Source organism: Drosophila ananassae, chromosome 3R, assembly GCF_017639315.1.
Source record: "Drosophila ananassae strain 14024-0371.13 chromosome 3R, ASM1763931v2, whole genome shotgun sequence".
Classification (NCBI taxonomy): Eukaryota; Metazoa; Arthropoda; class Insecta; order Diptera; family Drosophilidae; genus Drosophila; species Drosophila ananassae.
Window position 1 is genome coordinate 15,106,220 of NC_057930.1, and position 27,885 is coordinate 15,134,104.

Sequence of the window (27,885 nt, forward strand, 5' to 3'; positions counted from 1 at the left end):
ATTTCAAAACCCCTTCCCCAAAAGATACAAAATATTTTTGCTTTAATAGAGTGCACTGTATTTGGGTTTGCTCTTTCATTACTTGGTTTTTATATTTTAAATATAGTTTAGTTTAATATATGCAGCTATATAATAGTTAATCAAAATTGAACACTACAGTTTTTGCTTTTTCATTTTAAATTATTTATAATCATTATAGTTATGCTCCGTTTTTAAACTAAGAACTTTAAACTAACTTTTGTTGTTTTTTCTGCTCCGATCGATCTGTGCCAGGATCTGCGCCTTTCGGTCGGTTATTGATTGCTACTCTAAAGTGCTAAATACGTATAAATCTTTTAATTAATCATTTAATTAATCAATTAATTAATTATACACTTGAAACAATTTCGTGCGAGAATTGTTACGATCGTTGATTAGGTTTTTCTTCATCATTTTCATGTTTTTTGTTTTCTGTTTAAAAACTATATAATACAAAAAGTCTTGGCGTTAAAGTATAAATTGTATAAACAAAATAATTAAATTATTTTGCGCTGGTTTACAGTTTTTTTTTTTCATTTTGTTTTTAGTTTTTGTTGCTGTTTTTTTTTTTTTTAGTTTGCCTCACGCACACGCACATACATACAATTAAATAAATTAATTAAAACATTCTGCTGTTTGTACTCAAAACTTCTTCGAGCCAGCAATAAAGTGGCTAACAATATATATATTCCATTTCGAATTCCAGATCTCGAGTTGGCCTTTCATAAGAAGCCCATGTCGAGGGCAGTGTAGAGGGCGCGTATGTCGCTGTGGGCGGAGATCCGCCAGAAGGGGAAGTTCATGGCCTTGGCGGCCGCCTCCTCCTCGGCCCCATCCCCGATCACCACATAGGTGCTCTTGCGTCCGAACCGAGTCACGATTCGTTCATAGCAGGTTTCCTGACCTAAAGGGGGGAAAAAAAAGAAAACTGGTTAGCTTCCAGATCGATCGACTCGCCATATCCTCAATGCCTTACCGATTTTGTGCGCACTGTAGATGTTCTCGATGTTGAAGATTCCCCCGAGTCCGAAGAGCAGGACCTTGGCCAGCGCCGGTGCCAGTTGCGTGGAGGTGACCAGGACATTGACGCAGTTCTCTCGCTGCGCGATCATGCTCAGGCACTTCAGCGCCAGGGTGGCCCAGTTGTCGGTGGCCACCTCGATCTCCGAGCGGATCTGCAGCCAGGCCTCGCGTTTTCCGGGTCCCAGCAAAGTGCCAACACTGCAAAGGATAACGAATGTTTAGAATCTAGGATACAGAGTTACTCTCCCTGGTAATACTCACTTTCCGCGATAGCTGTTGTAGATGTCCTTGATCTTGCGGTAGCGGAAGGCCAGCTTGCGCATCCAGTCGACTCCGCCCCTCACGCCCGTGGGCAGGCAGAGATTGGGCGGGGCGCCGGGCGGGGTGCCCGTGTGGAAGCCGTCGGTGGCAAAGTTGTAGGCGCTCAGGTCCTGGCCGTTGTCGTCGGAACTGACATCGTCGATGTGCACCTGGTCGCACTCCTCGATCTCGTTGAAGAAGAAGTGCGTGTCGGCCATGTTGAAGACCATCTCCTCCATGCGGAAGGCGATGGTCATCAGGGAGCTGTGGTCTTTGGTGTATCGATTGGCATAGCTGCCCGAGAGCAGGGTGTGGAAGATGATGAGCGTCTCGTCCAGATCCCAGACGAACACGCGTTCCGGCGGCTTCACCGCCTCGCTATTTCCGGTATCCGACGCGGTGCTCCTCGTGGGACTCGGCTGCTGGTGGCGCCTTCCGCGCGCTCTCCCCGACTTGCCCGTGGGCGTGGTCTTGCTGTTGGCCACCCCTGTACCTGATCCGGGGGTGCCCACACTGCTGCCACCGCTGGAATTCAGGGCCGTGGCTGCGGCGGCGGCGGAGGCAGCGGCATTGCCTAGAGATCCGATGCCGGAAGTGGCGCTCGGCGAGATCGGGAGCGGGGAGTGCGGCGAGTGGGTGGTCTGGTGCACCGGCGTGGTGGAGTGTGTATCCGTGGGGCTCTCGGAGAGATTCGACGAGGCCGCCACATGAAAACCATGCCCGTGGCTGGCGCTGGAGCTGGGCGAGCTGACCGCATACGGCGAATAGTTGGCCGGACTGTAGTAGTTGCCGTACTGCTCGTTGTAGTAGCCGCCGTAGTCCTGCTGCCCGAAATTGTTGTACCCGGCATAGGGACTGCTGTAGAGCTGCGAGTTGTTGTTGCCTCCTCCGGCGTAGCTGGGCGTCAGATAGGCCGCCGCCGCAGCCGCTGCTCCGGGCTCCATTTTGGCCTGCCGGGCCGTCGTATACGGAGTTCCGTAGCTGGAATAGAATGGCGGCGGGGGCGTGTACTGCTGCATGCTGTTGTAGTAGTAGTAGTCGTGTTTGCTATCGTACACCGCCGCTGCTGCGGCTGCCACCGCCGAGGAGTTGACCGCCGCCGTGGCGGCTCCCGTGTCCAGGGGATTGCTGGTGGCGGCGCTGCATCCATACAGGTTCGATCCGGCCACTGTTCCTGCCGACACACTGCCATTATCCAAGGCAGGATGGACTTGGCCGGGACTGCGGGACTCCGACTTGACGGCCGCCCCCGAATTGCTGCCGTCGTGGGACGTCCAGTGCGACATCACGGTGGTGCTCACATCCTCGCCGGTCACAGTGCCGCCTCCGCCCCCGCTGCCGGCCTGCTGATATGTGGAGAAGCTGCTGCCGGAGGACTGAGCAAAACTGGAGGATGCTGCCAGGCTGCAGCTGCTGGGATTCGCATTCGATCCACCGCCATTGGAGTAGTGGCCGCTCAGCGAGGCCAGCGATCCGATTGTCGGCTGGAGCGGTTGGCTCTGCGGTGGCAGGCCCAGCGGACTGCATTGCCCCGCCACGCCTACTCCCACCCCTCCGACACCGCCAATGCCCACACCGCCCACACCGACGCCCATGCTGGCACCGGCGCTACTGGGTCCATTGCTGGCCAACACGGTGCTGGGATGTGATTGTTGCTGCTGTTGCTGTTGCTGTTGCTGCTGTTGATGTTGCTGTTGCGTTTGTTGTTGCTGCTGCTGTTGCTGGGGTTGCTGTTGCTGCTGCTGCTGTGACAGATTGCAGAGGCTGCAAGGGAGAACACAAAAAAAGGGGTTAAATAAGTGCGGAAAGGGGTGGGTATAAACGAGATAATTTTATAATTAAACTGCACCCAGCTGCCTTCTTCAATTTTAAATTCAACACTTAATAAAAAATTATATTAAGTCTGCTTAAAAACCTGCTTTATAATAATTCTGCCAATTTTTAATTTAAAGCTTTGAGAGTGATATATGTATATATTACAGATTAAGTAATTTATTTATGTACTTGACTCTAAAACTCGTATATCTTTTTATGGGATCCAGAAATCAGAGCAGTCGATATATAGTATATATTTTCCAGTTTTTTTATGAGATGTAATCTTAAACTTGTTGTTTATAAATATATAAACTTAAGCTTAAATATTAGCTAGACTAGAGTATTTAACCTTTGACTTGAAAGAACATATTTTAGCATTCAAATCCCATAAAGACACATGGAGACATATCCCATTGTGTGTGCCAGAGTGTGGGAGAGATGTCGAAACAGGGAACCTTTGACTCGTTAGGGAAACCCATAAAATAATTTCCAATAATCTTTAAACAGCCATAAAATTAACGGCAAGTTGTCGTTCCATGTTCTTGGATTTGAGTTTCCTATTAGTTCCTAACCCAGAGCCCGCGTCAAGTGTGTGAGGGCCCGGCTTGAGATCCCTTGAGTCTCTGGGACTCTCTGGCCGAAGAGGTCTTTAAAATCTTGTCAAGTGTTATAAATATTTTTCTACGATCTCAGAGAATCGCAGAGATGAAAAAAAAGGAAATCGTTTCAAATTGTTTCGGGGCACTTGAGAGCCTCGTTCTGGCATGTGCGTTGCCTTTTTTTTTTGTTTTTTGGTAACCCCCTCACACCACTACCCCCTCTTTATAGCCACATGTTCAGCAAATGTTAAATTCTTAAAGAGCGGCGACAAATATTTTTTTTTTATATATTTTACGATTTGTGTTTTGATGGGTTTTGTTGTTCCACGGGAATGATTACTTTTCAATTGCCGAACAAATTAAGTGGACAAATTGAAAAAAGAGCCCTAAAGGATCCATAAAACTCGAATAATGTCGAGCCCCCAATATAAATCATGAAATCAAGAAAATCAAAACACTTCAGTTCATAATTTATGTCAAGAGGGGAAGCCAATTGGAAATATAATCCCTTTTAATGAAGTTGGCCCCTCAAAGAACTAAAATTAATAAATATAGTATCCGAATACTTGCTTTAAAACCATTTAAATTTTAGTTATTATCCAATGCCATGAATGGAATTTAATATCTTCATCAATTTACAATAATTTTGGGATAACTTTCCACCCCTTTTTTAGACAAAAATAAATTTCCTATATTTTCTCAATGTCTATTTTTCTTCCTTCCCATCCAATCCAGAAAAAAAAGCCTAGAAACAGAAAAAATTTGTAAGGATTTTTCATAATTTTAATAGGAAGGTAAATTAAGTGCCCAATTTCCAAAGGAATCTGACACCTTGAGATACTTTTTGTGTTTGTTTTGGGGAAAGGGGAACATTTATCTTGCCAGCAGCCACAACAAGCGGCAGATGCTGGCTGGTTGAAGGGGGAAACCGGGAAACCAGTCCCCCCCATTTTCACATTTTCCCCATTTTTCCCATTTTCACGTTTTCCCCCATTTTTTCCTCAATAATGTACGACGCGTGCGCTGATGAGAGAGCCAGAAATCCAAACAAATATCTCGCCCCAGAGATCCCACGATTTGAGTGAGTTTATGTGATGTAATGTGGGCAGCCAATGGGAGATTTACGCAAATTATAATGAATTATAATTAAAGAGGGCGAGAGCTGAAGAAAGAGACAGGCAGACCAAAAATGAAAGAGACGGGAGGCGGAGATCTTTAAGACTAAGCCGCAACTGTTGCCGCCCTTAAGCCCCTTTTAAGTAGTTGGGCTTGGGACTGGGACTGGAACTGGGTATGGGTCTGGCCGGAATCTTTCCCTTTGGCAAGTGTTAAGTGCTCTGACACTTTGGTTTATCTTCTATCTACAGCTGAGGCGTGCAAGAAATTCATTCTTTGAATTTTTGTTGCAGGGCATGTGTCAGGTTGAGAGGGTCACATGCAAAATACTTGCCACACATCCTTGCCACTCCACCCTCTTCTTTTTCGTTTTCAATCGAAACCAATTGAAGATGCTACATGGAGGCCTGCAAGTGTGAGGAGTTTCCTTTTTCCTTCTGTTACAAATTGTCTACGCTTACAGCTGGAAAACACCCTATTCAAAAAAAATCCTACAAGTAGGTAGAACCTTACTTGAAATACAAAATTAAATTTTTGAAATATATTTGTTAACCCACCGATTTCTTTCATGTGTATCCGTGTGTTCAGTTTTGGGACGTTTAACCTGAAAATATGCCAAGAAAAAATGGGAAAATCGGTATTAATACATATTATATTTATAATTGTTCCTGTTTTCTTAAATTATGTAAAGAAAGAATTTGTTTATAAACACCTCAGCGTCTGCCAACGCAGTGCTGAGCTCGGCACTTCCACCGTTCTGGAACCACTATATTTGGGTTATCATTTAGTGCAAAAAAAACAGTGAATTTTACATAATTTGCAATTCGCCATTTGCCGCTGATGGCAGCAGTTTTGAAGCCCAGTCTTAAGACCCATGCGTGGGAAAAAGTTTTTCTGGGCTGTGCGAAATGATTCGGATGTGCGGCGCCATTTAAGGGGAACTCCACATAAGAGGGGGGACAAAAAAAACAGAAACAGAACCAAAAAACCACAATGAAATAAAATAATAAAAAAAAGAGACAGCGCAGCAGGTGGTGCGATAGCTTGGGGCGAGACTCTGATAAGGATACTGCGAGCCATGGGGGCAAAAAAAAGCTTTATTTGATAAGAAGAGACATAATGTGAAAACTTGCCAAAAGGGGGAGATCTCAGGAAGGAATAAACAACACTTGAAATAATAAATGTTTATAGGAAGTTAAATGGAAAGAAATATGTAATATATCTATAAATTGATCAGGAGTAGGTATTTTTATAGACTTTCTGAAGGAAAGTTAGGGTTTTTTTCAGGTTCTCCCTTCCTTTCTGAAGTATTTAATATTTTTTTATGTTTATGTTTATAATATAGTATGTATATATTACTATAAAAAGGATCTATAAGAAGGATCTATAAAAGGATTATTTTTTAATCTTCATCCTCAATCATTTTCTTCCTTTACAACTGCCTTTCTTGAGATATTTGTGAATAATAGCAACGAGTAATGTATTCTATATAATTTTTTATTTATTCACTATTTAATTATATATTTATTTTTTATAGTTACTCCCTTCTCTCATTGCAATTAAGAGCTCAGCTTAATTTGCTTTCCACCCCATCCTCGACCGCTTGACAAATTCCATGAAATTATAAAAAGGACTGAAATAAATGCAAATTGAACGGAAGCCAGATAAATCGAAGGCGGACAGCCGGGAAGGACAAGCCCAGGTGCTGGAATTTTGGGCCACCCCTTCTCCCAGCCCCTCCCCTACAGAAAAGCTAACAAAAAATGCAAAATGTGAAAAAAAAAATGGAGGAAGCCGAAAAGTTGAGCGGCTTCGGGTTGACAGCTTCTGCCGGCCAGCGATGACCACACGCACGCACTGTCCATCATCCGGGCCACTGGCAGGGGGCGCCGGGAGGGGTAGGTGCCGGTAGGGGCGGGAAAGGTGCTCAAATTTGTCGTCTGGGCAGGGAACACGCGCATGCGCAGCGTCCGGACGGGACGAGATGGACTGGGAATGGGAAGCTACCCGAACGGTAGCGTTTCGTTTTTGAGATGCGAACTGGTATCGCGAATCGAGCATTGCGTGTTGCACGGATAGAGTGAGGGCAGAGGGGGCTGGGGCTAAGGAGGAGGGGGAGGGGGAGAGGGGGAAGCTGAGGGGGGAAGATCCAAATGCAACCTTTTACTAAACTAATTTATGGCACAAGCTGACAACGTAAACATTAACACAGACAACACAGAGAAGTGATCAGGCAGGGATTGAGGTTTCAGGATAGAGGGGTTCTGGGGAGATGACCCACACACACACACACACACACACACACTAAGACACACACTAACACACACATATTAAGACCTGTTTTTTTGAGCATCTTTAACGAAATTCCTGTGATCGTAATCTCTTTGTCTCTTGTGCTGCTTTAGAAGAAGATTAAAACACACAAGCTAACACAGACAGGCAAACAAAAGACAAGCCAAGAAGACGGCGACAAATTTTTTATTAACCTGGCCCTAAGCCTTCCTCGCTCCCCTGCCAGCCCGCTCCTCCTCTCCCTCTCTCCGATAACCATCAAAATAAACAAGAGGAAAATTTGTTTCTTTTTATTTTTGGTGTGTGGCTGGGAGATGCTGGGGAGAGACCTATCCCATATGCACCTTTAACACTTTGGCACGTTAATTACGTTCGGGCCACAATCATGGTAGTATAATCAACAATCGCCAAGTGTCAATCGCCAGGGCCATAATCAATATTTCGAATACCCCCAAGACTACCCGAAATCCGCCAGATCCCCGACTAGCCTTCTCTGTTCTCTCTTTGTCATAAATTACATGCAGCGCGTATTGTCGCAGTTGAATTATGGCGTGTTAATTTTTACGATTACGGCTTAAACTTAATTAAAATGTGATTAATGCCGCACCGGCAACTGGCCCCAGTTGAAGCCCAGCTTTAGCTCTGGCTTTGTGGGCCAGGCTCTTTAAATTCCCATAAAGCACCCTTTCCTTCTGCTAGTGCTGTAATTTATGCTCTATTAATATTTCGCCTTAACCATCCAAAACCAGAAACCCTTCCATCCTTTCGACCTACTCTCCGTTTGACGTTCGTCACGTTTGTTCAGTCTGGATTTTGGACTTTGTCTTAGTCTAAGTTCAGGGACCCATACATAAAAACTTCTCTCTTGTTTTTAAGACCTTCTGGTATGCTGTTCCATTAAATCACTAGGGGTATTGGGGCCAAAACTTTACAACTTTACAACCAAATTCCAAGTGAATGAAAGGGTTCATTAATTGGTCTGGGAACAAGTTGATGAGATGACAAGTACACAATGCATATTTCTGGGAGGACCTTTAAGACCTGACTTGTTTGCTTCATTAACCACAACCGGAGTTAAGCCGATTAATGCGTTGTAATAAAAATGTGGTCAGGTGTCTCTCGATCTAATCCCCTCTAAGAGGTCTATAAAATTTTGTCTCCATTGTTATTAATTATGAGGATTATTGAAAAAGGCAATAAACAAATTTCTCTTTTTATGGTTAATTTTTAACAAATTATTTAGTAATAATCTAAAAATAAACTCAACAGTGATATGTAGTCCAACATCTTAATAACTCTTGACTTGTCAACTCGAACTTAATTTGTTGACATAGATTCAGAGATATCATACTATCCAATAGATCAACTTAGCCCCTAATAAAACATCCTAAGCTCTCGTTTATACTCCAGCTTCCATAAATAATCAAGTTTTTTTTTCACTCCAGGTTCTCTGGCAGTTTTTAAAAGTTTCGCTATTCGGTTGATATCACGGCTGATGCTGAGAGCTAGGAGAAGCCCCACCAATGTAAAACCACCAAGGAACAACCATAATAATAACCGTCATCATAACATAGCAATAACCGACGGCACCACCACAGAGACCCACCGAAAGTGGGGGTCTCAACCACATCACTTTTAATGCTTCAACGAAGAGCGAAAAAATCCCACTATAACGACGACACTCTTATGATTTTTTTTTTCATTATTTTCATTACCTTTGGCTCGATCATTTTGTCAATTAATCCGCATCGCGGGGCAGTATAGTTGTATGGCATTAGGGTGACCATTATGTGGGTGGTTCTGTATCAAGCAACCTTAAACTTTCACTTAGAAATATGCACTCGCGAAATGGTATCTTTGGATTTGGAGGATTTGATTGATATCCGATTGTGTTTTGAAATTGAATGCCGTTAACGAATGATTTTTTTTTTTTGTAGTTCCGCAAGTGCCGGATCGGACGGATCGGCTAGGACCGGTCCCGTTGAATGGCTCTCTCAAAATGAACCACTGAACCACCCGGTTGAGCCACAATTCGACGCAGGCCGTACCACAGCAGCGACGTCGGCAGCGGCGGCGTTTTGAGTGAAAATCTCAGCATTGGATGGCGGCTGGCAAACCACTCGAAACGAGTTCGTGGCTATGGTTTTCACTCACACACCGAAGAAGCCTCTAAACTCCGCCCATTCCCAGTCCATAGCCAAACACACACAAACAGGGGTGGGTTGGTCGGTCGAGCAAACCAAACCACTTTTCCTCCGAACCAAAAAACAAAGTTTTTGTTTTCCCATATATACTTCTTCTGCCTTTTGTATCTCTCGGATGCGGGCGAACAATACCCATTGTGGCTGAGATAGTTTCTGCCGCTGGCCAAACGCCATTTGGAAACTGTTCGAGCGTTTCCTATTCGCATAAATTAATAAATTACTCCAGCCTCTAGGCTACGTCTGCCACCATTCGAGCACATTACACAAATTAATAAACTAATCAGATGAAATTTCTCAGATTGTTTTCAAGCTTACACATTTCCGAAAATCCCAAAAATCAATAGAAACCGCCAGCAATTTTATGGCAATCGTAAAAATCGAAGAAAAAAAAATTCAAATCTCTGGTAATCCAAGACGTCAAGAAACTTATTGGCTCTAGAGTTCGATGGTGGATCCGTAACGTATTAGGGTAGGAGCTCCCAAAAAATTATGAATGCTTTGGTGTAAGGCGAGACGAAGTGTGCTGGGTATAGTCTAACCGATACTCGATATATCCGCATATATGTTAGGATATCTGATCTGTTGGCAGGCCAGCGAGTGCCATAAACAAATTGGCATCTAATCACAAAATCACAGAGCATTCACTAGCCATGATTCACTTTCGATGGTAATTGGTTGACCTTTTTTAAGGAGGAAGTCACTAATAAGTCTTAAATAGAGTAGGGAGTTCTATAAACTATAATGAGTTTCTATCTTTAATCTAAAACTTAATTATGACATATTTAATTTCTTAACTCTTTATAGATTATATTTCTTTCTAAGACGATTGAGTAACTAAATGAAAGTGAAACCTTTTAGAACAAAGAAATTAAACCTCACTAAATTCCAATTCAGGTAAAGGCATAAACTCATATTTATTTATGGATAAAGAGTGTCTCCAGCCATTCCAAACAATTTATTCGTACCGTAAACAATCGATGTGATTTTAACACTTAATTTTTGCCCGAAAGTCTAAACAAACACTGACGTATAAGCTGCGATATGGATGGGGTTTCAAGTAAACAGAAACAAGTGCATTTAGACAAATAAAGGGCGAGTCATATGCAGTGGAATTCCGAAAACAAGCTTACTTCCAGCAATTTAAAATAAAAGTGAAAACTGTAGAGTAACTCGATAAAAAAAAATCAAAGTGCAACATGCGCTGGCTTTCCCAATCAAACAACATACCAAAAATGGGAGTGGGAAATTTTTTAATTTTTTTTTGTTGAAACTTTAAAGGAAATGATTCAAGCGAGTTGGGCATTAAATTAGCTTTAATCGCTTTAGCACGATCGTGAGACAACATGTCGTCAATTATATCTACGATGATCAACAGTGGTGCTCCTTTGCTGATGCTGGACCACTTGGAGTCTTCTGTAAACAAATCTGCGCACAATTTGCTGCATTTGCAGATATTTCTGTGGCCTGTGGCATGTTGCTGAGACTGGCACATTTGTCGTGGACCGGTTGCCGATCGCTAAAGACCATCATCCTGTTCTCCCCAGCGACCCAGCCTCAGTCCCAAACTCCAGCTCCAAAACCCCACCCCCAATCCCCCTACTGATGCTGAACGTGCTGATCGTGCGACTGCAACAAAAAAATAAAAATAAAAAAACCAACAATGGAGAATCGGAGTATCTTAATATTGCGGAATGGGGAGGAAGGCAAGCTTAAGATTTACGTTCAGTTTTGATCGTCCTGGACCTCCCCGAGTGTTGTATTAATTTTACAAACACACACACACACAGCCCACAGAGGTGGGGGATCCGGACCAGACCAGACTCCGATCTCCCAGCTAGCAGGGATCAAGGCCTCTTGCCTGGGCGCCATTTTAATGCAAAAGTTTTAACACCTGAGTCGAGCACATTTGTTGGCCATGTTCGCATTCTTACAACTTGATCTCAGCCTGGACATCTAGATAAGGATTTTCGATTTTTTTTTTGGTCGACTCCAACGGACAAGCAATTCGTGTTTGTTGTCATTCTGTTCGGCCTATCCACTGGGCTCTCAAATTCTCGACTTCTAGAGTTCAAGAGTCAACGAAAAATGCGTCATTGGCCCAGAAATTGGGTCACTTTTTGCCATCGTACTTCGCTGATTGGGGAAGTTTCCCATTTGTCAGCACATGCCAAAGGTCTGAGGTGGTCTCTGAGCCGAGAGTCAAGAGCCAACAAATTGCTGAGCCGTGGATATCAAAACCGCAAAAAAAAAGAAATACCAGATAGACTACAAAACGTGTAGGATGAACAAGGAGCTGGAAAAAAAAATGCATAAATACATTTATGAGCACGAACCCCATAGAATGGAAGAGTTTATTATGCAAATTTTTGGCATGGGGCATCTGCAGTTTGTTGGGCAAACTGAACTTGGAATTCTTTGATTCAGAAAATCCTCAATGAAATGGATTGGCAAATGAAAAATGCATCATAGACAAAAAAAAGCAAAAGAACTATATACAGTTCTATTGGTCCGGTTTCCTTCTGTGATTCCACAGAAAATTGCAAAATTATGTGGAAATGGAAAAAATTACCAAACAACAACTTTGAAAGGTATTGCATTTCCTATTGGAAAACATATTTTCCACTTGTACAAATATTTATAATGCAACTCCAGACAATCAGCTGTTCCGGGGATCCCATATCAATCGACCAGAATCGATCGTAAATCAAACAAAAAACCTAGTGTTTCATATCCAGCTGAGCCTCAGAGTCAAGCACATTAACCAAAAATATATATATATTTTTGGTATATTTTTGAGGAGCCTCTTTTACGACTCCCAGCCCCATTAAAAAACGCCCAACCAACTACTGTGCTGGTTCCATAAAAAATATTATTGGTTTTTATGAACCAACAAGGCCACCAGGGGCCACTATAGGGAATATTCCGAATATCTTGAATCGAAACATCGTAATGGCCAGAAAACAAAGCCGAACAAAGACTGTGACTCTGACTATGGACTGTGGTCAGTCGAACATAGAGTGTGTGGGCGTTTTGCTTCCCCAGATAAGAAGTGAATAAAAATAAACCCCAGTCTGAAAAGTGCACTTGCACCACAATAGCCACTCTTGCCACTGAATAATAATGATGATGATGGAGTTGATTATGATGGCCACCGGGGTGGGCGAGAAACGGTTCGTTTATGCTTTCATTCTTGGGAAATATTATGCGGAACCTGTGTTTGTGTTCCAGGCACGTGCCGATCCGCCAGAGATATATATATTTATGCAACTGGAGGTCAGCTGGATGGTGGGTGGGTTGCGGGAGCTGGTGGGGAGTTCTGGAATCGCCATGGCGACCTAAACAAAACAAACATTGGTCAGGAATTTCATTAAAAGGCAAAAGCCGAAGACCAAAGCCAAAGTCTCAGCCGGAAAGCGGGTGTTCTTGGTGTGTGTTCTCATGGCAACCAATACCCACCCACTCTCCCATTCCCACTCCCATTCCCACTCCCACTCCCACTCACCCACCCATCAGCCATCACCCCTCAAACACCCACTCACAGCCCAACAACAACCTGCTGGCCTTTCGGGCCACCCACCGAGCAAAGTGTGTCGCCTGTCACTGCGAATGATCATCAAAACTCTGGTGCGGAGTGGATTGCTTTTGGCTTGGATCGGAGGAGTGTACTGCGGAGTGTATCCAAGGAGTACTCGTAAAGGGGGACAGCGGGCGACGACTGGCACGTTTACCTGTGGGAACGACTCTCTAATTAATTTAATTATGCGTTCTCGTCTAGCGCGTGTCAAAACGCGCAACAACCGAACAACAAAATTAAATCCTCACGCCTCGGTGGGTTCTAATCAAATGCGCCCTCAAGTATGCAACGGGAGCATATGCTATATACCCAGGGGGCTGCTGAAGAAGCCAGGGTATGCCAGACTAGGGGTAGCCTCTTCGATTACTGAATAGATTTCATAAAGAAAATTTTCCATCAAGTGGGTTTATCGTAACCAGATGTTTTTAAAAAAGATTATTTCAAAATACTTTTATAGAATTTAATGTTTTTTAACTTTCTTATACAGAAACCTTATATATGTTATGTTTTACGATACAACCTTTTAAAAAATAGTTCATTTATTGAAATCTAAAAGTCTTTAGAGAAGGAATATCTTTTAGAGTGATTTTTTAAGAAAGAAATACTCCATATGCTCCAAGCCATTAATCTCTTAGGAAAATCATCAACCAAATTGGAAAAATTATTGATAGCTTAGATATAAAATCGAAATATATTTTCTCCTGACTCTTACCTAGGGTATCCCTGAGTCCATACCTATCATCTTCTTCCTCTAAATTTGTTCCGGTGTTTTACAATTTTTTTGTTAGTTAACCGTTGCCAGGCCTATGAAATTATGCTTCCAGCCACTCTCACCCTGTCCTGGACAACAACATTTGAGGCATCGCTGACAAATTGAATTTGTAAACTTGCCCCGCAACAACAACAAATCATTGGAGACCCCCAGGGAGGCTGGTTCTGTTTCGGTTGCCATACACACGAGAGGTACTACGAGGTGGATGCTGCTCCGGGATGCTGGTAATCCTATACCCATGCCCTGTCTATGTTACGCTCCTCTGGACGGACTTTCTAACTCGGTCTCGGCTCGGTGAGTTCTGGTGGCCACCCACCCCTTTCACACCGCCCACCCACCAGCACCACCCCTCCATACCAGGCAGCCTCCTCCTCCATCCTCCTCCTCCACCCCCATGAAGTTGCGAAAGTGATGTGAAATTTTAGACGTTGTTGTTTTTTGTCCCAACTGGGCCGAGCGATTGGGCGGCTGGGAGGGGCGTGTCAACGCAGTTGGGAAAAATAACACATAGCATATACACACAATTATTAACACTTATTAATGTTGAGGTTTTCGTATATATGGCACCCCAGGGCTTAAATTAAAGTCATCCCGAGTGCCAAACAGCTGGCTCAAGTGCGGCACTTGAGCCGATCATCATCGAGGGGGTTGCTTGCTGCTACGAGGGGTGTTCCTGCTTCGGACCTGGGGGGTTAAGGGCTGGGGGTTGGCTTTGTCGCTGTTTAAGTAGTCATTAAGATTGAGTGTGGATAAGATTTTTTCACAGCTGGCTATCCGTCGGCAGGCCGCCCTGCCCTGCCCTGTCCTTTTTTCTTCGCAATTAGCTTGAAACCTTTGACTTTTGCCAAAACTTCTTACAAGGATCGGGGCATACTATTGACAGCTATTGTCCTCTAATTAAACAACAATGTTGACCTATTCCCAAAAAGTCACGGTTCCGGTTCAACGATGATAAAACTTGCACTTTTTTGGCAGAAAAATCATTGCCAATTACTTCGGGAAAATCGGCTTCTTTGTTTGTTAATTAAAATCTTTGATTGCCCTCAGAGTTCAACCCTCTGTAACCCCTTGAGTTTGTCTTCAAAAGGAGTTGCTTGTTAACCCTTTAAGATGTAACTCAGGTGTTCTCTAACCCCTTCACTTCAACCCTTCAAGGATAATCGGGTCAGAGCAGAGGAAGCTTCATAAAAATTATGACATTTTTATGGAGGAAATGGAAATAATTTTCACAATTTAATTAAAGGTAGAGATTCGCTATTCGGTGGCATATATGGGGGGAACCACAAACTGTGCCAACTGTGCAACACGCTGCGGACTTGGGCAACTTGCAACGAATAGCTGGCAACTGGCAACTGGAACCGAATACCCCAGTTGGCCTATCAGTTACAGTTACACCATATGTGGAGGCCCTAAAGTTGTCCGGGGATCGGTTTCATCGCTCAGACCTTGGCCACATTTAACTTTGGCTCTGCTTCTGTTCAGCAATTGCAACAAAATGGCAAAAAAAAAAATAAAGAATAATTATAATAAAGAAAAGAAAATAATTAGAACAATATAATATTACTTTAATGAATAAGAAAACAGGTGCGTTCTGGAATCTTTGGTATAGAATCGTAGTTAGAAATCGAAGGATGGTCCAATGGATATAGATTTTTTTGTGTACCTCCTCGTTGATGTCCCTTTCTCTGGCTCATCCCTCTCGGCACTTTCATCGCAGATCCTGAATATCAAATTTCGCTTTACCGCCTCGCCAATCAATGGACGAAATGTGAATGATTTGTTTGTTGGCATTTTGGCTGCCAATTGTCCGGACTCTGAAGTCCGGAATCCGGAGGCTGCTACTGCTTCTGCTGCTGCTGCACTTTCCCAAGCCCCGAAGAATAGGATGGAAAAAAAAAAAAAATGTGCAACGAGGAAATATGATATTTTTTTTTTGTTGCAAGAGCCTTCAGGAAAATGGTTTCGAAAGCAGGACCCGGGGGCCAGGAAAATACAAATTTCGTTGTAAAAATTATGAAAAAAAATATAAGAAAAACTGTCACGATTACTAACGAGCGGGCACTGCCATATCCGTTCACCCAGCCAAGTCAAAGGTCGAACAAATTTGTCTCAGAAAAAACCGCTTAATTGGTAAGAAGAGGGGGTTATGGCAGTGAGGTTAGGAGTGAGGGGTAAGGGGTAAGGCAATGGGGTGGCAGCTGCCTGTCTGCGCCTTTCTGACTGACAACAGCCGCCACACCTAAGTAAACCCCATCAGGGGCCCGAGCAGTTCTCCCAGTTCTCCCAGCAGGAATCTTATCATGCTCCAAACTGTCTGCCACTTGATTGAACCGGAAATGAGGGGCAAAGAGTTTTGTTTTCACAGGCTGCGACCACTTGACCCCGCAACCCTCTGGCAGTGACACTGTAAAGGAGAATCAAAGTGAACCGAATCGGATACGCAGCCACCTCTCCCTCTATTTTCCCCCCTCAACGAAATGCTTTACATTAATTTTTTGGTTAATGCGCCGCAGCTACAGGAGGCCTCACACTTACCCCAACTGTCAAATAATTATGACAAGTTCATTTCGTCGCACTTTTGCTCATTTGTTTGCCTCTCACACGCATCTATTTTTTCTCAATTTTAACAAGAATTCCTGTAAGCTAAAGCGTCCCAAACCAGAAACCATACAGTACAAAAAAAAACTCAGCCATTCCCGGCCCGCACCAATTATCGGAGCGTTGTAAGATGCCCAGATGCCACTTTTGATGTGACAGATGCGTATCCGTGCCGCCGGTTTTTGAGGTGTGTTGCTCCATCTTTTATGCATTATATATTCTCTTTTTCTAAAATTATTTTTCTGGTTTTGGCAAAATTATTACTGTGCTACTGCGTTTTAATGCGATGGTCCTTGAAAGTATGCTATGATTTTTGAAAATGTTAAGCAAGTGCGTGTTTTCGAAAGGAAAGGATTCCAGGGACCAAAAAATGGCGGAAATTGTTTGACTTTTAGTAAGGAAGGACTAAAATTTAACAAGGGACTGCATATTTAAAGTTTTCAGATACAAAATTTGTCAGATTTAAAAAACAAAGCACATAAAAATATTCATATTTCGAAACCAAAATAAGATTAGATTAGACTTCAATAGATCATATCCATAGTATAGTATAGTATCATAGTATAGTGTCTATAGTATAGTAATATATAGTATCTAATCTTGAAATGACATATTTCTTACTACCCTGTCCTGAAATATATTAAATACTTTATTTTCATATTTATGAAATTGAAATCAAACCCTTTTCTCTTCTTAACAACTTAACTTCAAGCCCAATTAGATTAGACTTCAATAGATCATATCCATAGTATAGTATAGTATCATAGTATAGTGTCTATAGTATAGTAATATATAGTATCTAATCTTGAAATGACATATTTCTTACTACCCTGTCCTGAAATATATTAAATACTTTATTTTCATATTTATGAAATTGAAATCAAACCCTTTTCTCTTCTTAACAACTTAACTTCAAGCCCAATAATTATATATCCTTTAAAGAATATATGTATAAAATCAAAGCCCCATTATATCACCAATCAGTTGCCATTAGTCTGGTGATCTATTTGGAATAATTATTTACCAGAACCATGCTCGTCCCGGCAAAGAGTTCTAAACTATATTTAGGATACTCTTCGGCTATCTATAGATCCACGGCAGCTCAAAATATGCTGTCGAAAGTGACAATTGATTGCGTGCAGACCTTTTGTGGGTTATTTCTGGCCCCGGCCACCATTCAAATTTAGACCAGGAGACAACAATGAGTCACTTGGCTGAGATCCGAGGTCCGAGGCTAAAACTGGAGCGGAGACAATGCAAATCCCTCGCAAAATGGCCACAATAAGGTACAAATATTTGCTATCATTAGAGAGCATTTGGGAATGAAATCCAGCTGAAAAGAAGCTGGCCAGGCAGGTTGCCCTAATTTTCCATTCCATTTCATGTCCTCATCTGCTGACAGGCGACAGAAAACAGGATAAAAAGGACTAAGCAGTGTCGCCAGTTGAGCGGATTAGAAGAGTTTTTGTCCAGAAACTGGAACAAAGAGGGACTGGAGAGGGCCTTAGGGATAAGTCTCTAGTCGTGCTACCATTCTGCCTGCTCGAATGTAATTCAGCCAGGATGTATGCAAATTTATGCAATGTATTCTGTGGTCAGGACCCTAGGCTGTATGACGTCACATATCCTTCAGACCATGTCAGGCGAAAAGGAAGCGATAAGCTTTGCAACTGCAAGGTGAAGTACTGGGATTTTCTTTCCAAAGCTCGTGCCAGTCTTCTCTGAAAAGCTGCTGGCCTGTGGCTACCGATATTCTTAGTTTGTTTATTGACTCTGACTCGAATGTGGCTACTGAAATCTTGCCCAACTCAGCGCTGGCGAAACTTTCGCGTAAACATTATCGAATAAACAAACAAACAAGTTCATTTGCTCGAAATGCTACGAAACGGAAACCCGAAGAATGTCTCATTCGGTGGACAGAACAGGTAGACAATTATCCATCCTAAAGGTTGGATGCTTGGATGCACTTCCTGTGCCACGCCCTGGGCAAATATTTGCCACTTAAGCCGGAGGACAAAGCGGATTAACAGGAGCAGCCGGGAGATTGTCAGATTATGCTGTAAAAATATCGCTGGCATTTACATCAAAGCATTCTCAAAAAGGACCTGGGACTACGTACTAGATACCCACATTACATATATTGCTTACTAACCCACAAACATTTAATTTTAATTTAATTTTTTTGTTTTTTTTTTTTGGGACTAACCCAGGGTGTGGCTGAAATGGAGCAACCGTCCTTAGAAACGAATTAATGTTTTTCGTTGGAAAACCCGCAGAGGCAACAGAGTCCTGCGGGTTTTGAAGCCAAACACTGTGGGTGGAGCGGGAAGCGGGAAGCGAGGATACTACAGAAGGACCCCCAGCTGAAAACCCTCCACCTCGACCCGCTCCAGCCTGCATTGTTTGTTGTTATAATGGCGAACGAAAAGCGCAAGGCATCTGCACGGCGCGTTGTCCTTTTGTACATTTTGCTGCTACTGCGCTGCTGCTGCTGCTGCTGCTCCTTTTCGTCCTACTCAAATTTCAATGAAATTATCCTCACGGCATTTGGTTCGCCCCTCTCACTCACTCCCTATCCCTATCCTGGTCCCTCCCTTTCTCTCTCTGTCGAATAAAATGTTTTTCGCTGAAATTATTTGCTAATGGCTTTCGGCTCGTCCTTTTTTTTGCATTTGCATTTATGAGATTTTCATGCTGTCTCCGTTCTTGTCAAATAGATATCCCTCCAAACAAAAAAAAAATATAGAAAGATGGCAGCAGTTGACGCTTTTTGTGTTAGCGTTTTTGGCTTTCTGCCTTCGGCCCGCCATCGATGGCCGCCATTTTTGGTAAAAATTTGTTTGCCTTGGCAACGCAAATTGCTTTGCTGGCAAAAGTTTGCTCAAATTACGCAGGATGCCCATAGCCTAAAAATCAATAGACAGGAACTCATTTGGACCCAACAAAAAAAATCATAGAGCCCGGGGACTGTCAATCACAGAAAGGATTCTCCAGAAATTCCGATCTAAAAAGATCTCTGGATTCCAGCCCTTGACCTAGTGCCTTCTCGAACTGATCCTTTTTTTTCTCTCTTAGTTGGGTCTTTTGGTTTTATTTCTGGTCAAATGATTCCCACTCGATCGACCGGATATCTCTCTGTGGCCTTTTGTGCGCATTTAAGCTGAAAATTCCCTTTTGACTGGCTAGTGCCAGTGTCTGCATTGTGTCCTGCGATTAAAGGATCAACAGCAGAAATATTTGCAGCCAAAACGGCAAATGCCAAATGCGCAGTAGCATCTTTGATTTCTTACAGTTCACTGTACAGTGTGCCTATCGCGGACGATCATCTGCTACCATTTTACCATTTTGCCCACTCAACGCTGAAAGGATCGCATTAAAGGATCGTAATTATGAATACTTGATGCGGAAAATATGATTTGGAGCACTCAGAGTCAGAGGTTTAAAAAGTCTAAGGGTTTTCTAATTTTGCTTTTTGGCTTAGGACTAGAAAATCTGTGTTACGCAAGATGTGTGTGGTCCAGAGATTTTATTAACATTAAGTGTAAGAATGTAGATATAGATCAGATATAGTTTCAAAGCAGGACTCTACACAGGACTACAGGTGTCCATATTTCTGATATTTTCATACTTTTAAAATCAAATATCTCGGGCAATTCCCAAGCGATTTAGAAACCGAATACCTCTTCTGAATCAAGGCTTTAATATCCTTCAATCTGCACTAAAACATGGAGCAAACCGGGAAAAAAATATTTTGCCCGATTTTTGCAAAAAATCATGATGTAACCCCTTTCAAAATTTTCAAAAAATCGATCAAAATTTTTTTCTACGATTTTGTAGTTCTTTTGATGCAGATTGAAGAATGCTAAAGTCCTGATTCATAAATGGATGAAGTTTCCAAATTGGTTTCCAAATGGCTAAAATATACGCTTTCGAAAGTATCCTAAAGGTGAGATTTTGGCCAACTATGACATCTTATTCTAAATCGAAATTACTAGAGTAGTTTTTGTAGTTAATTATGTTGTAAAATATCTTTACTAATATCTATTTTCAATTTTAGATGATTTTCCTTATATACTCCAGTAGCTTCAATGTCGCACTAAACCCAGAGTATTTTGAATAATATGTAATGTATCTGGAATCTTAAATAAGATGGTATCTTGGATAATATGTAATGAGGAGATATCTTAAGGAGATATTGATAAACAATATCCTTTCTTCTCTGCGCCTCATATTTTTTAATTGATGTTTAAATGGAGACTTGTTTTAAGAAATAAATAATAAAAAGTGATCAAAAACAGCTGCCAAATAATAGATATCCTCTTACTCACTTTGTAGTAATCCAGCGTTGAGAAGTTTTGATAGCAAGGTACATTATACAACATATTCCAAGAGTGTCAGCACTTTGGGGCCGTGCAGCAGGATCCCTGGTGCAATGGGAATGTCAAATGGCGAACTGGAATAGTTTCGTTCTCATGGCAGCTGCCTTTGGAGCTAGTTGGGGATTTCGGCTTGTAGACACTTTACGTTTTTCCAAACACGAAACACACACGACGAATCGAATCGGGGCTTATTCAAAAATATATATAGAAATATGTATAGAGTTGATTGCTGATTAATTAAGCCTATTTCGTTTTATTGCACGAGGAGCCGCGCGACTCGAACGAATGAGCGATGGATGAACATTAAATTGTGTTAAGTGAGCAGTTCCGTTACGCAAATTAATTTGTGCCAAATTAATTTTAATGATGTGAATTGTTTTTTTTTATTCGTTATATTTAGTATTTGATGCTTCTTTTTTTTTAGCGACGATGAGCCGACGGGTAAAAGCTTGTGGGCATACGTCCGGATTGAGGGCCGCCGTGGTTAATTGTTGTCCGCTCTCGCCACGAATGTCACCATAAAGCTGCCAACTAATTCGAGATTCCAGCTCGTCGAACAAAAAACACTCATCCGCCGGGTCGCCCCGGTCCGTTCGGTCTCAAAGCTATCGACGTCGTCGCCATGCGCTCCCATGCTCCCTTCTCGACGCCATCTCACTCGCCCTCCCACTTCGGCTTTGAGTGAGTTTCGTTTCGAGTGAGTCGTCTGCTTTTTAGGGCGGCGCATCAGGATTCCTCACTCATTGCACTCCACTCGTTCGCCACCAGCCCATAACGGAATATTTCAACAGGAAGGGACACAGACACAGATACAGATACAGATACTGGTGTGTCCATGAGAGGCATAAGGATTCCCTTTTTGGCTTAGTTCGTAACGGAACAATTCAGCGAGCTCAGATACAGATGCCAGCACCTACAGATACAGATAGAAATACTTGCAGATTGCCAGTATATTTTTAATATTTTGTTATTTAATCATTTTCTTTTAGTTTTTATTTTTTATAGCTTTAAATAAATTCTTAAAAAATATTATAATATTTTTACATAATTATCCTTATGATATGAACCACATTCGGTATATACCTCATACTTTTTTTGAACATATATCTTAACTTTCTTTAGTATCTTGTATCTCTTAAATTTAAATGCCCTTAAAAACCTATCTTAAAATATATTTTTTTTACGGGTTTCTGCCAATCAAGTTGGCAGCTCATTAAACAGGCTGCTAAGGCTTCCTGGAAGCCAATTTTTGAAACCTTCCACGAACGGTTCTGTCTCGTACTCTCCTTGTTTTTTATTATATTCCTTGTTTGCTCCTTTTTTTATTTTTTTGGTTGTATTTTGGCCAACCCAATTTGGCAACACTTGATTGGGCGCCAGGCAAAATGTCGACTCGCATTAGTCTGACCAATTTTGGGATAATACGGACAGCTCCAAGCCGCTGGTCTTTAGCCAAAAAATCACAGCGCAGACTAGAAGACCCACATGGCCAGTATTATCTTCAACAAAGTCTTGGCCTTTTCATATATATTTTTTTTTTTGTGGACTGGACTGGCGTCTGGACGACGACGACAACGATCTTGGAGCAAGTTATCCCTGCACGGCTGAGCGCATCGCGACAGTTGTTAACGTGTTTAATTAGCCCTGCAAATTCAATGAATTGCGACAGTAACAGTTAGGCTTAACAACACAACCCCGTATCCCCAGTTTGCGCCCTCCATCCCCCGTCCTGGGGGCACTCCCTTACCAAATATTTGTGCAGCCATTTTGAATTGTCCTGTTTATCCTCTCCCAGGAATCCTCCCCCAAATGGAGTGGATTTTTGGACGCATGCGCCCGGAAAAGTGCTCAACGTTCCCAGTTTTTGGGGAATGAGGATTTTGGGGGTTGCTGCTGGTAGTACATATATTTCTATATGTATATGGATGTCAGGGAGGCGTTTTCCTAATTTCATCCGACTTTAAGCTGTAAACTACAGCGGCTTTAAATTGGTTTCTGTGTCGGAAGGAATGGGAAGGCATATGGGAGCGGCGGCGGCGGCCTCCAAGGCACGAGGAAATCATTAGTAATTTGCATGTCCGTTGGCTTGGAGTGAATTACAATTATGTTGGATTAATTGAGCAATGAGAGGTTGTGTAGATATTACATGACTAGCCTCGTTTTGGGGGGTAAATTATCAAAATGTTTAATTGGAATTCGGAGAATCTAAGGCAGTAATGGGATAATTTCGATTACTCGACTTGCTAGGCAAATGAATCAAAGATTTTTGGCCAATAAAATATACACTATACACCTTTATCTTTCTCTTTTTCAATCCTATTATTTATCCTTTCATTTTCCAAGCAGTTACTGTTTCTTTTGCCCGATGTGTGGTCAGTGAAATATTTTCATTCATAAAACTCGAGCGAGGGCTTTGGCTGGGTAATAGGATTATTCAGGCAGCACACACGTGCTCAACGTCAGTGGCCCCCAACTACAGTCCCCCACAGTCTCCCCATCTCGAAGTCCAACCTTCTCGGAGTCCCCAACACTCAGCATCCCAAGCCAGAGATGAAAGATTGGAGAAGCTCAGTTGGGCGGGTTTTTGTGAGTTAAGTGCAGAAATGCATTGGCAATCACTGAACGTCGAGGTCTCAAATGCTCGCTGCCTTTTTATAGCCTTGGCTCTTATTATTAGTGACGGATTTCCGACTCATTAGACAAAGTTATGTCTTGGACCACCGCGTCTGTTTAAGCTACTTAAATGCGCCGCCGCCCACAGTTGCCGAAGATTGTGAACTGGAATCGCCCCCTCGGGCTCCCTCTCGGGGCCAGAACGTGACTTGCTCATGTCGCAATTGACAGGCGTCAGCTTTGGGCCTTAAACGGCTCAGCATTTAATAAAGCAAATAAACTGATAAATGCCAACGATTTGAGGTCCCAAATGCGAGACATTAATTTACAAATGGGGGGGAGAAAGCCTTTCTTTCTGTTCTCGAACCTGGCTCACCCACGCCACTCGGACACAAATCAATAACTTTATTATACAAAAACAAAAAAGAGCCAGCAGGAGTATGGGGATACCCCAACCTACTGCCCAGAGCCCTGAGTCCAGAGCCCAGTGCCCAGTGCCCAGACCCTTGTGGCTTGTTTTACGAGCTGAAAAGCGTCTTGTTTAACTGCCCGGACAATGAGCGCCCGCTGGGCGCGTTAAGAAAAAATCACTTGGCATCGGAGCTGGCGACAGTGAGGAGGCAGTCTCCCCCCCAGAGCCCGGATTGGGACGGAATGAAGCGTAGGGTCCTCCTCTCGCCCTGTGTTGTTTGTGTTGGGATAATTTATGGGCAACGGGTTCGCTCCAAGCGCCAGTTGACAGTAAGTCACCAGCGGGAAGAGCCAGTCGCCAGCTGCCCGGATGAGTCAGCGTTGAAAAGTGGTGGGTTTCCAAGGGTTAACCCAATGGTAAAAGAGGGTAAAGATAGCTGGAGGAAATACCTATGACAACTATCGAGAACTATGACAACTATTAGTTAAATTTTCATGCTACAGACAAACTGATTTTTAGCTTCTGGGCAATGACTAATTTTCATTGTTGGACTTTAAGAACTTATTGTTAGACTGTCCAGTTTCATATTATAAAAAAATATTTATTGTATTGTGGCTTAGAACCCTTATCTTTCATTAGTTAAGATTAAAATAAACTATTTCTTATAACCAGTAACTCAAATAAACCCCCCCACCTGTTGCTTCTAAATTTCAAACATTCAACTCTCGAGAAACCCTTTGTCTTCCTTCAAGTCCATACGCCCCATTGTTGTTATTATTATTATTATTATTATTATGGTTTTTGTTATTATTGCAGCCCTTATGACTTGTGTTGCTGTTGTTGTCCTCAACATACACCTATCACATTGAAGTTTATTGACTTTTGTATACACATTCTCGGTTATGGATTTGGCTGATGTTTCTTTTTTGTTTAGCCGCTGGCAATGTAAACGGCGCCAGATTTCGATTTCGAGACACAATATATAGACACTCTCATATATATACCTACAACTGGTTATTTTCTGATAGGGTCAAGTGTCAGACAATGTCGTGAAAAATATTCTAGGGAGGTGAAGGTATCATGTTGTAAAATTATAACAAATTCTTTAGATAAGATAGAAAATACTTCATATTATTAAATAGTAGTTACTATTATTTATTTCTAAAAATACAGTTCATGTGAGCTCTCTGGAGTTCTGGTAAATAAAGATAATCATAGTATCCTCTTGAAATATATAATAAAAATAAATAAAACCCCAATAAAGTGATTAATTCAAGAGGTTTAAAACACTTTCCAATCAAACATTCCTCCGCAATTAGCCAGACTGTGATGTGGTTTGCCGAAAACCCTACCATAAACCCCAATTAAATATGTAAACCTTGGCAGTCGAACCACCCCCCTGGATATGCATATCAAGGGACATTCCGAGATTGAGCGATAAACCCGAATGTTTGATGACCCATCCAGTCAAGTCAAGATGGGAAATGGGAATGGGAATCCAACACTCGACATATCATCTTCTTGATGGGCTCCATCAGTGTCAAGGGAGTCGAGAGATCTTGGCACGTGTAAACGACACCCAAATTAGAGGGAGATTATTTAATGGTTTGTCTGGCATTTTGCCTTATCTGTGACTTTTCCGAGAATTCGGTCAACTTGACCCGCGTCCGGAGTTCGGAGTCCGCCGTCCGGCGTTCGGTGTCCGGCGTCTGGGAGACCCTCCTAAGGAGCTGCTGCTACCACTGCAGCGTGATAAGCTTATCAGCGATAAATCGGGTCTGGGCCAACACAGGCACCTTATAGCCAGCTTTGTCATGTAAATCCGAACCGATTGGGGCCCCAAAATCAATTTCGAACTTGGCGCCAGCCTAATGAGGAAAAAGCAACAAACCCAGCAGGTCCTCCCCACCTTTCCACCTTCCCTACCAAAACGCTCCTCTAAAGCTCAGTTAATTAAGTTATAAAAATTATAGTTTATGCATACGATTTGCATTTTTATGGAGCCCCCAAATGTAACGTGCACCGATTTGATTTATGGAACAAGTCTCGAGACCCCACTGGACCGACACACTGCCCCGTGTACCTCGCCCGGCCCCGTGGGCGGCTAGAAATCTGACAAATTGCTAGGTGTGACTTATAACATTTTTAGGTGACGACCATTCAGATATATGTTCGTTTAATGGAGATAAGCCGGAGCTTTTCCTCTCTCACACATCTACGGTTTCAGAAGGGACTCGGATGATTTCGAAATGTCAGCATCATGGCAGATTCGCGTGCGGCTCCTCGCCAAAAAAAAAATAAAGGTAAAACTAGTAAGAAAAAAATATGACATTAATGCTATATAAAACCATAAAAACCGCAAGATCAGCGGTATATCAGCCTGGTACAAGCCAATGAAAAAATCACTGTTTTTTTGCTTAAATAAAAAAACTAAAAATTCTGTGAGATAAGAGCAACGATGTTGAGGGAACTTTAGGAGTTAAGTTTTGTGGAAGATTTTAGTAATTCTTGAAATGTGGTATACATTATAAAGAAACTGCTGATTAGAAGTTTTTCTGGGTCTAGTGTTAATTTAATATATGAATAGAAACATTAAACAGTTTTCTAAAAAATATTATATTACTATTTTTAGGTGAAAAGAGTAGACGAAATCATAGATTAGTTTACTAAATTAGTATTTCAATTGATTTCAATTGATAGATTAAGCCTGAATACCTATACTCTTTATTTGTTATATGTTTTAACATATTTATAGCTTCAGTTATGACATTAAGTATTGCTGCTTAATTAATTATATATATTATTTAATGTAATTATATATATTACTTGCAATCAGATATAGCCCTTTTCAAAATGGCGTTAAAACCATTGACGGCTATATGTCAAAATTGATGGACAAAACCCTGTTCTGCCAAAGCCAGCTGCCTTATCGGGCCAACACGTTTTGTATTTAAATGCTTTGTGGCTACCAACTCGCAGGGGTTTCCGAACACGGACCTCGGACCACGGACCATGGACCACTCCGAATTCAGTTGGATCCTACTGGAAGGAACACCCATTTAACAAGTCAACCCGTGAAGGCAAAACCATAAATATTGGCAATTTAACAGAGTCAACAGTATGGCACTCGAAGGCACACAACGTTGACTAAAAGTCACAGTGGGTATATGGCATCGGAAAGGGGGCTGGAAAACGAAGGAGGGAGTTTCGGGATTGGGGGCTGGGGATTCTGGATTGGGGGTCCATAATACACCTTGTCGTACACGATCCTTATCTCTTGGAATTTCTCGTGCGTGTCTGGCGTGCCAAAAAATATAAAAATAAAGCACAAGGTACCTTAAATAATTGGTATTCAACGAATAGTGGATATGCTAACTTGTCACTTGGAGGGGAACTGTGAAATACAGGAAACAATATAGTTCTAAAGGTCTTAACTCTTAAGAATAAGAATTAAAATATAATTAAAATATCTAAAGCATTTTTTGGTGACTCCTTTAGATATATTATTTTTTTAAATATATTCCACAATATAGCCATGATACCCCTGGGCAGAATTTGGGCATGTGATAGCCTGGTCAGGAGCTGTCGCTGTCGGTTGCCGACTTTGGCAACGGGAATGGAATGGAGTGCGCGTGAAAAATTAGCCGTGGAAATGCGTGTTGTGTTTGTTGTTGTTATTGTTATTGCTGTTGTTCGTGTTTTGGTTGTTAATTTTATTTTTTATTTATTTTTTTTCTTAAATATATATATGTATTGTTTTTTTTGTGATGCTGTGGCTTGTCGCCATTTTTTGTGGCGGGTACTAATAAGCACAACAAGCTCATAAAATTTCGAAAGCAGCTCAGTCTGATTTTATTTCATTTTAAATTGTACACGCGCTTCGATCATTTCCCTCTCATAGGTGTGAGATATTTGACTTTATTTTGGTGTTATTTATTTAGCATTTACACGGATCATTAGAGCTTGTTGTACAACGGCGACTTAATGATAAATTAATAACAATGCCAGAACATAAAAGACAAGCTTTCTATTTCACTGATGGCCCCAATGTCCCCGCCATATAGACATTGACAGGGCCCCCACCAAAAAAAACAACAACAACATAAATAGTACAATAAAAAACTCTATAAAAACAAAAAAAAAAAAACAGTCAAGAAGAAAAACAACAAC

General features: G+C 42.1%; 1 protein-coding gene across 2 annotated transcripts; it reads right to left on the reverse strand.

Annotated features, from left to right (window-relative positions):
- Nucleotides 1-446: 446 nt before the first annotated feature.
- On the reverse strand, nucleotides 447-21,251 carry LOC6498505 (developmental protein eyes absent). 2 transcript variants are annotated; one of them, XM_014906675.3, is made up of 5 exons: nucleotides 20,640-21,251; nucleotides 5,429-5,475; nucleotides 1,303-3,105; nucleotides 995-1,239; nucleotides 447-922 (listed from the first exon to the last, which is right to left on the reverse strand). In XM_014906675.3, exons 1-5 carry the CDS (start codon nucleotides 20,691-20,693, stop codon nucleotides 741-743), a joined length of 2,331 nt encoding a protein of 776 aa, XP_014762161.1. In that variant the 5' UTR covers nucleotides 20,694-21,251; the 3' UTR covers nucleotides 447-740. The 2 variants fall into 2 exon arrangements, with proteins under 2 accessions (XP_014762161.1, XP_001962962.1); XM_001962926.4 differs by lacking the exon at nucleotides 20,640-21,251 and adding an exon at nucleotides 8,879-9,197.
- Between the last annotated feature and the right edge of the window lie 6,634 nt (nucleotides 21,252-27,885).